At 36.7% G+C, this 13,642-nt stretch overlaps 1 protein-coding gene across 2 annotated transcripts; it reads right to left on the bottom strand.

Moving 5' to 3' along the window:
• Nucleotides 1–893: 893 nt before the first annotated feature.
• On the bottom strand, nucleotides 894–4,202 carry LOC147865993 (methyl-CpG-binding domain-containing protein 2-like). Of its 2 annotated transcripts, none has more exons than XM_087316353.1 (4): nucleotides 4,005–4,202; nucleotides 3,435–3,901; nucleotides 1,385–1,438; nucleotides 894–1,279 (listed from the first exon to the last, which is right to left on the bottom strand). In XM_087316353.1, exons 2-4 carry the CDS (start codon nucleotides 3,809–3,811, stop codon nucleotides 1,099–1,101), a joined length of 612 nt encoding a protein of 203 aa, XP_087172479.1. In that variant the 5' UTR covers nucleotides 3,812–3,901; nucleotides 4,005–4,202; the 3' UTR covers nucleotides 894–1,098. The 2 variants fall into 2 exon arrangements, with proteins under 2 accessions (XP_087172479.1, XP_087172481.1); XM_087316355.1 differs by having other exon boundaries at nucleotides 894–1,267; nucleotides 4,005–4,198.
• Nucleotides 4,203–13,642: the final 9,440 nt, after the last annotated feature.

Below are 13,642 nucleotides of genomic sequence, written 5' to 3'. Positions count from 1 at the left end.
ACTAGGTACATTGCTATAATGTATGAGGGCACAATCAAAGAAATTTACACATGCACAAAAAATTACATTGATACGACGTGCACATTCAGAGTTGGTGCAAGGGTTGGGATACTTTATGGTAATTCTTCAAACATAAGTTCCATATTTATCTAAAACATAGGATCCACATGTATGTGTATGTGTATGTAGATTTGAATGTGATTGTTAATTTATGTATGTGTAGCTATATGTGAATTATCATCCACACTACTTTGAAGTACAACAAAATGTTAATAGCAAAATTTCTCTACAAGACATTGCATAAGATAGCAAAGACTTGTTCAAGCCTCGAAGTAATGATGACTACATATGCCAAGTGACCATGGCAATGTATGGTATAATTGTTCCAATAATTTTACACAAAGAATAGGCACTACTATAGTGAATCCTATGCTTCTTATCTAATTGTTTCTAAACTCTTAACACATCTCTATATTCTAGAGCATACCTATGGAATTCATATTAGGAAATGATCCACCATTAAGGTATCTAATCAAAAAATAGTCACCTTCAATAAACCATCATCACATTCCGTATAGATTTAAAGACTATTGATTGAGAATCTCCCATCATTCTAAATTTTAATCATCAAATTCTGATTTAAGGTACACAATCAATAAACAGATTTGAATGGTTTATGAACCACTTGATCAAACTTTTTGTAGGTCTTCGTGACAATCTAATACTCTCTTAAAGAATCTTTCAATGCTTGCAGCTCCCAATTACATGCTTCTTATATGTACATGAAATTGTTTGTTGATTAAAGTATACAAGGATCTTGGAGCCATATACAAATTAGAGTGATAGGGAAGAGAGAAATCAATTAATCTACATGTCATAACCCCTTTACACAGTTTTACAAAAAGTATACTTTCATTAACCCAAAGGAATATATTTGAAAAGAAGACAAATATTTCTTTAGTCAAAAGAACCTTTTTTGAACAATGGTGATCATTATATGAAGAGTCCAACATATTCTATTCAACTACCAATGTTGGGCAGTTTACATCAAAAATCATGCAATCTTCGTTATCTCCAAGTTTATATGTGGACTAGCTGCTATTGCTGGATTTTCTTATTGGTGATTGAACCTTTCATTTCATGTGTACTGTCCACACTCCTCTTACCACGATCCATATGATCCATATGCAAGGGTGTTGGTCTAACAAATGAGAACTGATTTTTGGTGATACCTGCTTTGCCATACTCTGGATGCTCCGCTAAAAAGCTGAACAAAAAACTTCGACAAAGGAATCTCTTAGAGAGAATGTAATATAATTTCACCACCGAGATTTATTAAATGCTAGAGGCATTGCTAGTAGAACTCAAGAATATATATAAATACCGTTCAACATCTGGCAGGGAGCGTAATCTCTTCCCTGTTGGGGACTTGTAGTATCTGTTCACATCATCAAAAACCATTAGACGTAAGGTGCGGCCAATGACCAGCAATACACCAACAAAAATTCAGTTGGCACATAACAAACCAAATGTGTACTATAGATAATGGTATATAAATTTTGCTTTGCAATGCACATTCCTACTATAACCAATACATCTAACCTAATAAAACAGCATACACTGATATACCCAAAACTACAGTTGAATATCCTTGATGGAAATATGATACATAAACCCTTCATAGTTCAAAGATACTGGTATGAGATTGAAGCTGTGATTTACTTAAGATATTTCTAGCAGGCCACATTCTCTCACTTCACCCACTAGGAAACTAGGAATCTCTAAAAGCACTTATATTCATATAATAAGCAGGGAGAAATAATATGTTCTACAATACCCACACCTATAATTGTAATGATGGCTCTCTATGTTCCTAGAATAAGATAACCAATTTCCAAAAGAAATGTAAGGTATGCTATACCAGTCACATACCACATATTCATACAAATCATGCCATTCAAAACTCTGAAACTGGTGATACCTTCGATGCTTATAATGAATTAAAACGAAGAAATCTAGAAAAGATATAGAAGTAGGGCCCAAAAATCATAGAAAGACCTGCAACTGAGACATCACATAAACTATTGAATGAAGAACTTCCAATGTTAGAAAACCTACAATTTTATGTATGAATATATATTTTCTCATCATTCAATGACGGAATCAGTACAAATACTACAGCATAATTATGGTGCAATATTACAATGACAGAAAAATATAGTGCTAAATATAACACCAAATAATGTGTATCCAATGACCAACCAAGAGCAATGATCATCATTTGGACGCCACACACCCAAATCGCAATAATTTAAAAAACTTTTGTCTTCAGTTATTGATCCCCTACACAAATTATTTGGTTATATATACAAGATCTAACTTTACTTGAAAATGACTCTGATGACAATCCTACTTTCAGGAAATAGGACTAACATTTCACAAGAACTCTTAAATATACAGGGAATTCAATTACGTGTTCCATTTCGGTCTCTGGTTTCATGCATCAGTATGACATTGATAATCATTTATCCATTCAAGAAGTTTATTTATATATAAATAATACTGGTTTCATCAGATGGACTTTAGCTAGGGTTTTCCTATTTCCCTTCTGTGGATCTTCGGTTTTTAATCACATTCATTTATCAAATCCTACACTAATTTCAGAGTAAGAGACCACATATCTTACTTTCTACGATGTAATATCTTACTTTTCACGAGGTAATATGTTACTTTCTACGAGGTAATAAGCATATAATAAATATCAGTTGCATTGGAAGGATTTAAGCTATTTAACTAGGGTTTCCTATTACACTGTTTTGGTTCTTAGGTTATCCTTGTACCTTCTAGTTAATTCATGCACAGTCATTCATCAAATCACAACAGTGATTTGAATGTAGTGACTGCATAGCTTAGTTTCTGTGTTGCATCAGAGGGATTCTAGCTAGGGTGTCCAATTTGAATCTTCAGCTTATCCATCCTCATTCATTCATCAAATCATGACACTGACTTTCGTGTAAACAATTGTATATCTTAGATCTGAGTTGCAATTCTAGGCCTTTCTTGCAGAATGGTTTCTCTAGGCTTTCTAATGAACTTAGATACGAAAGGATCATTTGCAGATATAACCAGCACATCAAAGGGTAATGTCATAAACAATGTTTCACATTAAGTTACAATGTTATTTTCCCACTGATGTATGTAAGATTATCTCTCACATCTTGCAAGCTGGAGCATTATTGTTAAATACAAAAATTTCAGGCCCATATGAAAACGTAAGGGTAAAATTCTACGTGCTGACCACTGAAAACATGAATGATATGTTATTGATTGGTTTCTTCTTCTGAAGAAACAATGACCTCAATTTGCAACAAATGTAATGTACAATTGATTAAAGGAGGAGAGAGTGAGAATGAATGAGACGGGAAAAAACTTACACATCCGCAAATCTTGCCGATCCTTGACCTCGGAAGACTAACAATCGCTCCCATCCTGACGGAGCTACAGGAATATCAGGCTTGTCCAGTGCCCACATGAGGTTCACATCTTGCGAGAAATCTGAGGGGTCATCACAACTGGCATGTGGACGCCAGCTACAGGCATGACTGCAAACAAAAGGGTTCTCCGTCACAACTTGTCGGATCTCCTCGTATATCTCCTTAGAAGGAATTAGCCTCCACTTGTAGCAAACGGCACACTGTACAGAGAATGCCTTGACTGTGCGCAATGCTCGGCTCGAGGGGTCATCGCCATTCGCTACCTCACCATCCACATCATCGATCTCTTTCACTTCCTCGGATTTCCTCTTGACCATTCTCTAGTGCGTATGTATGTGCGTTTACGCAATGCACTATTTCATTGAGCCTATCTGTTGCAGGTGCTACCTCAAGAAGGCAAACTCTGACTGCAAAATCCATCAGATGAACAAATTCTCAACAACAGAAACAACGCAGGGAAAGGATAGAAAAATGCCCGTGCATAAATATGGTCCCAGCACAATGTTATACCTTAGCATGCAGAAAAGAGATTCTCTGTCACGGCACTTAAGGATACGAGAGACATGAACAGCGCAAACCCCAACACTAACCCTAACCCTAATTTTGTTAACAGCAGATAATGGCGATGGCACAGATGTCAGAAGCCACTGATCAAAGTTACCCACGATTTCTATCACTGTGCCCTAGCCCGCCATGTCCGCTCCCTCTGATGGAGATCTTATGGCTGCGTTCACACTTGTCCGGACAAAGATACAGCCCAAAAGCACATATGGCTTGCCCTCCTCCGGAGCTGATCATGTAAGTTACCACTTAGAGAGACTCTTTGTAAAAGTTTACGTGTGTGGAAGTTAGTAAAGATAACATACACAACCGGCTCAGCCAAACAGCAGTATACAGGTAAAACACTGAGAATGGGGCACACAGTATGTAAGAGAGAGACAAAAAGAGCATACAACAAAACTCAATTCAAAATGATAACGCTTTGTACATACAATGTGCTCAGTGCACACTTTTATACAAGCCGTGACAGTGGGTTGACACAAGTACTTGAATGCTCATAAATGAGCATTTGACACTAATTGCCTATAATATTCATATAAGAATAGGAATATAGGCCCTAACAACCTGTCAGTTCCTGGTCGATCTAGCCTAACCAGCCTTTAGCCGATTTGGCTCATGTTGAGCTTGTCTTTCAACACTCTTCAAATACATAATAGAGGCATCCAACTTCTCAAAAGTGTTCAAAATTATAAATTCCTTTAGTGTCCTTTTTCGTGGGTTCGATCTCCTTGAAACCATATGCATCGAGAGGAATTAGGATAAACATCTAATTAGTTCAAGCATGCTTTGGTTGGCTAGGCCCAAACATAGGGGATAAAGCTTAGATGGTAGAATATTGATATCCTCATGTCTTGTGCATATCAGGAGATTTTATGACAAAGTAAAGTTTTATGAATCAAACACAGCGAAAGACTAGACAACAAAGTATAACAAAACAACAAAGATTAGTCTAGATCATAAGAATTGCCCTTTGTTAAAGAGAAAGGTTGAGAGCTTGATACCCTTTTTGGCCTCTTCTTTGTGGTGAAGGGAGGGCTAACTAAGCTTAAGTGGTTAGTTTTGGGGGGTGCCAAGTGGAGGTAGTGGGTCAAGTGGTGGGAGGATATTGACTTTTCAAATATCAACTTCAAAGAGTTTGAGCATGTCATTGGATGCTTTTGACATTTGTCTTCTCTCATTTTGTTTCCTCCACGCTTGTCCAAGGTTTGGCTTGCATAAGTAGGTCAACCAATCATGATGCGGTCCTATCGTGGATAATTATGATGAATCATCCATCGACTATGAGAGGGAGGATAAACTCAATATGGGGGTGCATGATGTGAGGATTCAATGGTTGCCTTACTTGCATTACCCCATGGTCATTAGGAATGACAAAAGGAATTGGTGGGGTTGTTGGGAGTACACATCAAAGGTGGGGACAAAGGATTGGATGTTAAGAATCTCTTACTAATCAATAGACTAAATTTAAAGTAAAAAAATGTAAATAGATTGGATAGATGGACCCGGTCTTCTTGACCACCTCCAAACTATGATCAAGACATAGCTAACCTATGTCTGACTTCCCATACCAACTAGTATTAGGACGACTAATACCTTGGAAGAGGTAACACGATTGTCGTGACATAAGTCTACCTTGCACTACTCATGCCTTTCGATGTAATGAAGTTAGGCCTTATATTTATACATCTTCCCATACCCATTGAATATACGTGGCTTTTTAAAAAGATTTAGCATTCATTGGTTCTCAAGCTCATGATTTTGCATGCACTTATTATTCCCCCTATCCAATCTTACATGGGTTAAGATTGATTACTCATGCTTGTCACTTAACACGACAAATTCTTAGATTGAGGCAAGCCCCACTAACTTGTTTACAAAGCTATTCCCTTTTCAAAATAGTCGTTGCAACAAGTGATTACAAATGGTAAATGTAGGAAACGAATACAAAGAAATAGGAACTATAAGTTAAGAGGTAGAACTTTGGGTTTTGGTCGCCCAAGCTCACAAACAATGGCAATCAAGCCTTTTATTGTTGTGGTTTTCTGCACCCTCTTTCGCATTCTCATCCTCTTCAAGGTCCCACCTTTTTTTGACATTTATGACTCTTTGAGCAAGAAGAACCCCAACAAGTAGCTCAAGTAAGAATTCGAAGAAGAATGGGTGAACCCCCACTATCCTCTCTTACACCATACACATGAAGCCCTAAAACTCAAGAAAGAAAAGAAGAAGAAGCTCTCTCAATAACACCCATAAACTAAAAGAAATAATGCATTCTCCAAAATAATGCGCGGTGCTCTCTCTCAACTAAGAGAAGATTACTTACAAGAAAAAGAGAGAGGGACTCAATGGTTCGTGGTGCTTACTTTTCAACAAAATGGTAAACGCTTTAAACTACCTCAATGCGATGATACAACCACATTGGTTTTGTTTCAATGGGTTTAAATACCGCTTGAATTGTATCGAAAGTATCCAAGATTGTAAATTGTAATATAGTTTTTTCTTAATACAATAAGCTTTTGTATCCTTCATCTTGTTGTATGCCTCACAAACTTTTAACTTCCGACCTTATTTTATCATACTTTTCTTTGAATATTACTTCCAAGATGTAATATACTTTTTCATTAATATAATTAGCAATTGTATCCTTCATCTTGTTGAATGCATCACAAGTTTTTATCTTCCCATCTTGTTTTATTAGACTTTACTTTGAAGATGTAATGAGCCTCGAACTTCAAATGTATTGCCTCAAAAATGTAATGAAACTCGAACTTGAGACAACTTGCGTCAATATTTTAAGACATGTCACTTGTAATAACTCTTCTTGATGAACATTAAACTTCTCGCTATTTGATTTTGGGTAGTTTATGCGCAACGAATAGAGAATGTGTCATATGTGCCTCAATTACTCACTCTCTTTAGATATTATAGACTAATAAATATTGGGCTCTTTAATAACCCTCCATATAACATATTCCTATATCGTATATCATCCTCTAAATTTTTATTACTAAAATTGACTCTTGTACCTTACTAAAAAAGAAATCAAACATATGTTGATCGTTGCCAATCAAATAATATTATGCCCTTTATATCAAAGAGCCTAATCATTGACAAAACCATGAAAAAAAACACTAAAAGATTTGTTGATTTCAATATTATTTTCAAACCTACTTATTGTAGTTGGGTTGGAAGGTGGTGCAATGGTTGCTCAAACCATATCAAGAATTGTGGTAACATCTCATGAGAAAATAGGCATGTTGTGTAAAAACAATGTGTTGGCTTCCTGCATAAAGATATTTCTATCCAATATTTATAAAAAAGTCACACACAACATGTTGAAGGTAAGGAAGTTGTCACTCAATGACTAATTATATTAGTTGGTGCCTTTGTCTAGACTTTTAGTGTTATTATCGAGCATTACATCTTATTTGACTTTTCTTTTTTCAAACCAACTTGAGGTTGGTGTGCGGGAAAATAACCAACATCTACCTTTTTGGTTGGTGAAGTAAGGCAAAAGCATTATCAATCACTATGGAGCCACTAACCCATAGCTAACTTCCAAAGTAAACTCTAACCTCGATCTATGACTTAAGCACTTACACAATACTTGACCTTATCACTTAATAATGAAGAGACTTCACCACATTTCCATTTGATAGAATAGCAAAGAGACAATAAATAGTCAACACAATCTAGATTCCATAATATACGCGATGTAGTTACAAACTTTAAGGATTAGGTTTATGCTTATGCTTAATGAAATGATTAAGGGGAGAGTGTGGTTTAAGCTTTAGTTCTATGAAAGTATCGAACAAGTGAAAACACTTACAATGGGGTTATAGTTTCGCCTTTATAGTTCTTCATTATTTAACTATATTGTATTTATGTCCCTTTCACACTTGGCTGGGTATAAAGGTTTATAGATAATACCTTTATACCACATTACAATATTAGGATTTCTATATCCTACAAGGAACCTTTAGTGTCTACTCCGACCGTAAAATCAGTGACAATATGTATAACGGATACTTAGCATCCCCCCTTGACCTAATGTATTTATATTATTGTTAGACTTACCTATGTTCCAACTATCTGCATGAAACCAAGAGATGTTTTTTGAAAGTATGAATTTGTTGAGATAATGATAACAAGAGTCCGCATATGAAATTAAAATGTGAGAATGAGATTAGGTTTCCCATAGGTTGTTTGTGCTTCCTTATTCAATTATGTAGCTATGACTTCGGTTGCGACAACAATAGTGTAATCCTTATATGTCAAGCATCGTTTGTCAATCTTAAGTTCTAACATCAGTTTAGGTGCAATGACAAGATTATCAGTGTTACCATGTTGTGAGTGTGTGTCATCAAACTTCACATGAAGACTAATATTTGGCTCCTTTCCACAAACTTACCATCGTACTCCTTGTTGCACATTTATCAATGCTAATTCCAAATATTCTACCTATTTTTTCAATTCATGTTGTTTTCACCTCTCCATTGAGACTTGTTGTAGATTCCTTAGGAAACATTGATTATCTTGTCTGTGCTATGAACTTGTTTTTTTAATCAATCAAGCCCGAAGGATGAATAAGTGTTCTTGTTGGGGAATAAAAGCCATGGATATAGGAGGCAAAATTATTGTTCAATTTGGTAAAATTGAAAAAGAAAAAGAAAAACGAAGAAGGAACGAGGTAGACTCAAAGAGTTCAAGAGTCGAACAAGGTAATGTAGATAGAGCAAGTTTATTAATAATAGATCACAAAATCGCAACTAGATACAACTCGAGAGTTGAAGATTGATGTGGGAGTCGGGACCATAATGCTTATACGATTGTTGAATTACTCAAGCTATGTCTTTGTTATTAATATGTAAATAGATTTGAGCATGAATAGCTTAATTGATTGAGTTAAGCTTATGTTCCACAAGTTCATGGGTTCAAATCTCCACATGACTTGTTAATCATGACACCTATTGTAATTTGCAAATGATTATAATCATGGAAAAGATGATGAAATGTAATTACAATCTTCAATACACCTTTTGGTAGAGATTGTCTCCCGTTCTGACTTTGGTACATTACAAGAGGCCTTTAATGTCAATACAACTTCACAACTTCAAGTGGCTTTGAATGATTCCACAACCACAATCTATTATCGTGTCAAAATAATATATCTTTCTTATGTTCATATTCAAATGATTCCCTCAAAAACTTCTTTCAACAACTCTAAATTCTCGTCCTAAAAGCTCTCTTTTAGTTCTCTTTCTAGTCAATCCTATTTTAGTTTCTTCTAGGCCAAATGTCAAAATAATATATCTTTCTTATGTTCACCATCAAAACCTATCTTCAAATTATTCCCTCAAAAACTTCTTTCAACAACTCTAAATTCTCATCCTAAAAGCCCTCTTTTAGTTCTCTTTGTAGTCAATCATACTTTTGTTTCTTCAAGGCCAAATAGTAAACAAAATTAACTTTTGCAAAATACAATTGACATGTGTCTTTACTTCAAAGAGCTACTTGCTTATTTTGACCATAACCTTTGCAAAATGCAATCGACATGTGTTTTTACTTCAAAGAGCTACTCGCCTATTTTGATCATAACTTCTTATCATATACCATAACTTCAAATGGGAAATGATCAATAGATTCTTATTCCACAAATGTCTAACTCAAGTCTGGAATTAAATTTAGTTGCAACATCCAAATTTCAACTTTTCTACATCCCCCAAAAAGCAAGAAAGTTGTAACAACTCATAACTTAATCACAAGTCATCATTAGTTGGGTGAATAATTAGGATGGCCATACATTTGTATCATGATATATTACTCAAGTTGTGCACAAATAATATTTATGAATTCAATATTGCGATGTGATATTCATGTGTTACATCAAAAGACCCCTAACATTCAAACAAATCAAGAGAATACCCCTACAGTTAAAGGGGTAGCTTAGTGATTTAAACAATATTAGGGGACACACAAGAGGATGATATCATGACAAATCAAAATTAAAAGCAATGCATCAATAATTAAGTAGATAATTAGGTAGACATACAATATTGTTGAGTTAAATTGTTGATAAGAGAAATGCTTAAATTTAGCATGGAGTCCTTGATGCAAGACGACGTTCAATGAGCAAACGAGTGGGAATGCGAGAAAGATGGAAACACAAACATGAAGAGGAAGACAAGATTGGAGTTGAACTCCTCGAGGACAATTAGGGTGGGAACCCTCTTTATATATAACCAAGTATGCAAGGCCATGAATGTATGACACCTTGCACCTCTTTATACCAAAGATGCCACCTATAAGAAGACTATGCTTACAAGTCACGTTGTGAACATTCTTTTAGCATTAGGTTAATGACACGATATGCCGACGCATATAAACTATTAGATTTCCATTTTTATTATCATGTTGGTTGCGACACTGTGATATATTTTGTGTTGTGTGTGGGGTAGGGGGTAGGCAAAGGATATTGTTGAGAGGAGAGACATGTTGTGCGTTGCAAGGTTAATTCAATACGACACGATACCTTATTAGCCCTTGACGTATGAACACTTGACATATGAACCGGTGTGCTTGTCCTTAACGGGATGAAACGAAAATTCATACGAGTGTTGCATGGCTGTCGCCAGCTAATGTCATGAGACGTTTTTGGTTAACTCCTACAATGAGTGAAACCCTCATTTTGTGTTGTTAAGATATGTTGCTCCTAGAGGATCAATGTCATCATTCACGCTTGGCAAGTAGGAAAATAGAACATGGGTTGGCTTCTGACAAACTTGAGTTTGTGACAAGCGAGCTGGTGGTAAGTGAGCCACTTCATTGGTACTTGCCCATGAATTTGTGTTCAGTTAGCAGCTAGCTAGGATTGATGACACTCCCTTTGTGTTGATGTTGCATTGACAAGAGACTGCCCATAGCTCTACTATGGGGGAAGGTGAGGATGACGTCAAGTCCTTATGTGTACGTTTTGTGCTACATCAAAAGACCCTAAGTGTTGCTTTGCTTTGCTTTGCTGGATTTGCAGATTATGGCCGGAAGATGATATTGCCTTCTTGCATGATCCTTCTGAATTTTATCAACGGAATTTTGTAATTCCAATATTCAATTATTTCTGCAATCTGAGCCCCAGTAAAGATTATCGAATAATAATCCATGAATATTCAGGCCTTCTTCCTTTGGCCTTGTCTTTCCTTTCACGGTTGTCTTGCCACTGGGTGTCCTAATAGAACTTTGCCATTCCACTTGTGGTAGGTGGTGAAATCTTTGTCTAAATCATCGAAGAAAAGTCGAGTCGATTTTTTCGTGCGTGTTGCATCGGTAAAGAACCCCCTAGGAATATGTCGCCTATTTGTCTGCCAACAAAACGATTACACTTCAGCCATACCTTTGAGTTCAATATTGCTCAAACTATGCTATCCACGATGGGTAACACATCCTGCTCTTCTATATCCACATCAACCGGTCTAGAACCAGGCGTAGCTATTTGAAAAGTTTATGTCCTTAAGCTTTCAAGGAGAAAAATATGGCTGCTTTGCCCTCAACAAATCCATCGACTCCATTAGTTGAGAGAGCTAACATCTAGCCAACCAACCAATAGTGGGCTTATAGTTTAATTGGTTGAAACGTAGCGCTCATAACAATAATATTGTAGGTTCAAACCCTACTAAAGCATATTTACTTGCCTTACCTAACTCACCAGTCTTTCACTACTTTGATGCGCAACAAGGTAAGCAATTTCCGTTGGTTCTCAACCACTATATGGAGTATAGCCAAGCGGTAAGGCATTGGTTTTTGATACCACATGCAGAGGTTCAAATCCTTTTACTCTAGGATCCTAAGGCGGCATTCAAAGCATTTCTCATTCATAGCATTCTTGAATGAGTCATTCTTCTCACTTGGCTTGGAAGGCATCGTCGCCTTTCATTGGCAATGCCGCATACCTCGCTCTTCTTTCTTGGAGAAATGTTGCCTTTACGGAATGGATACTTGTTGCATGCATTAAGCAATGTGAAGAAGGAATGAGTGCAACCAAGTGCTACCATGTACAAGGACTAGGCGAAGCGATGGACCCCGCACAGACAGTTAAACAAACGCCTTCAGCGATGAACCACAGGCAGTGAGATACCAAAGATATGATCTATTGAGCAAGATCCAATATCTACTGAGCCTGGATTGATGGGATCTGAAAAACCAACCTATAGAGATAGGCCCAAGGTTTGACTTGGCTAGCAGTTCTGAAAGAAATAAGTGTGGAAAATCTAATTTGGTAATGTTTCAATGGAAGTCCAACTAGATAGTGGCGAAGCTACGTCATTTTAATTTGATGCGTATCCTAACATACATACATACATAATAGTACCATGTATGGCATCGATACTGATACCTATGGTTCTTTTGAATTATATGTCGCTTGTTCTACTCCAACATCCTCGAGATCTGGAATGTTTGCAGAGTATTATGGACGAGGAAGAACCCTGGCAATAGACATGTATGGACTTGGAGAGAGGCCTATTCTAGGGAACTATTATAAATATCAAGAGTAGACATTGTGTTGGCTGCAAGAAAGCCAACGCAAGTCCCTCTAATGCTGCTTTGAAGACATTTTCTTGAAACCTATCTTAGTTGACAAAACGAAGTCTGTTGTCTCCCTCTCGGAGGTAACACCTTCGATTACTTCCAAGGTAATCGGGTCAAGGGGTTATGGTATGTGGTGGTGGTCAGTATCGAGGGATTGCACGACAATCCGATTTCCGAAAAAAGTGTCGGCCTCAGACGACCGTGTAAAATAGACTTCACTAAAGATAGAAGATACAAAAATGCAATAAGACACTTGGTATAGAATTGGCCCACGAACAAATATATATTACTTAGATCGGATAACAGAGTTACACGGCTTGCGACCGAAATTACAATAAGGTTTTGTCAGTACCCTGGGACAGACTATAGGGATTCGAACTACACAGGGTTTTCCTTCTCTCTAATATGCGGTGTCCTTCTTTTTCCCTTCGCTCCTCGTTTTATAGCTTTTTCTTTCACTCGGCGTGCTTCAGTCCATTCGGCTGATATTCTTGGATGCACGTATTTCGTTACCTTCCTCCTTCTCGATTGTCTTTGTTTACCTACTTTACCTACTTGTATTTTAGATTCGTTTCACATTATAATTACTTGTTTGTCCCACGGATAACATAGTCGTATATCCTTCGTCTCCTAACTAAAATATTTGTAATCATCATATTACTTTTACCAGGAGTAGTCTTTCCAGTGTCAGTCGAACGTAAAGTCATGGCTTCCATGCAACGTTGAAAGGGTCTTAATGTGGTGGGATCATCTAGGTTGGATTCGGAAGGGGTGAGCTTGCTAACTTGAAACAAACATAAGGGGCCAGATAAAGAGAAGGATGAGAAGGAGGAAGATGGCAATCATATTAACGTTGCAATCCAATATTTACATATTGGTTTGTGTGTGTGTGCGTTACATCAAAGAACCCCGCTTATTTACAAATCACAAGAATAGCCCCATTGTATTGACAAACTACAAGAATTACCCCTATATTTTTAGAGGCAAGTTGGCAAGTTAAAAGA

Source organism: Azolla caroliniana, unplaced genomic scaffold, assembly GCF_043228905.1.
Source record: "Azolla caroliniana isolate FFs.n. ecotype wild unplaced genomic scaffold, voAzoCaro1.0.p SCAF_3, whole genome shotgun sequence".
Classification (NCBI taxonomy): domain Eukaryota; kingdom Viridiplantae; phylum Streptophyta; class Polypodiopsida; order Salviniales; family Salviniaceae; genus Azolla; species Azolla caroliniana.
Note: the sequence above shows the minus strand (reverse complement) of the source record. Positions and strands in the feature narration are given on the sequence as shown.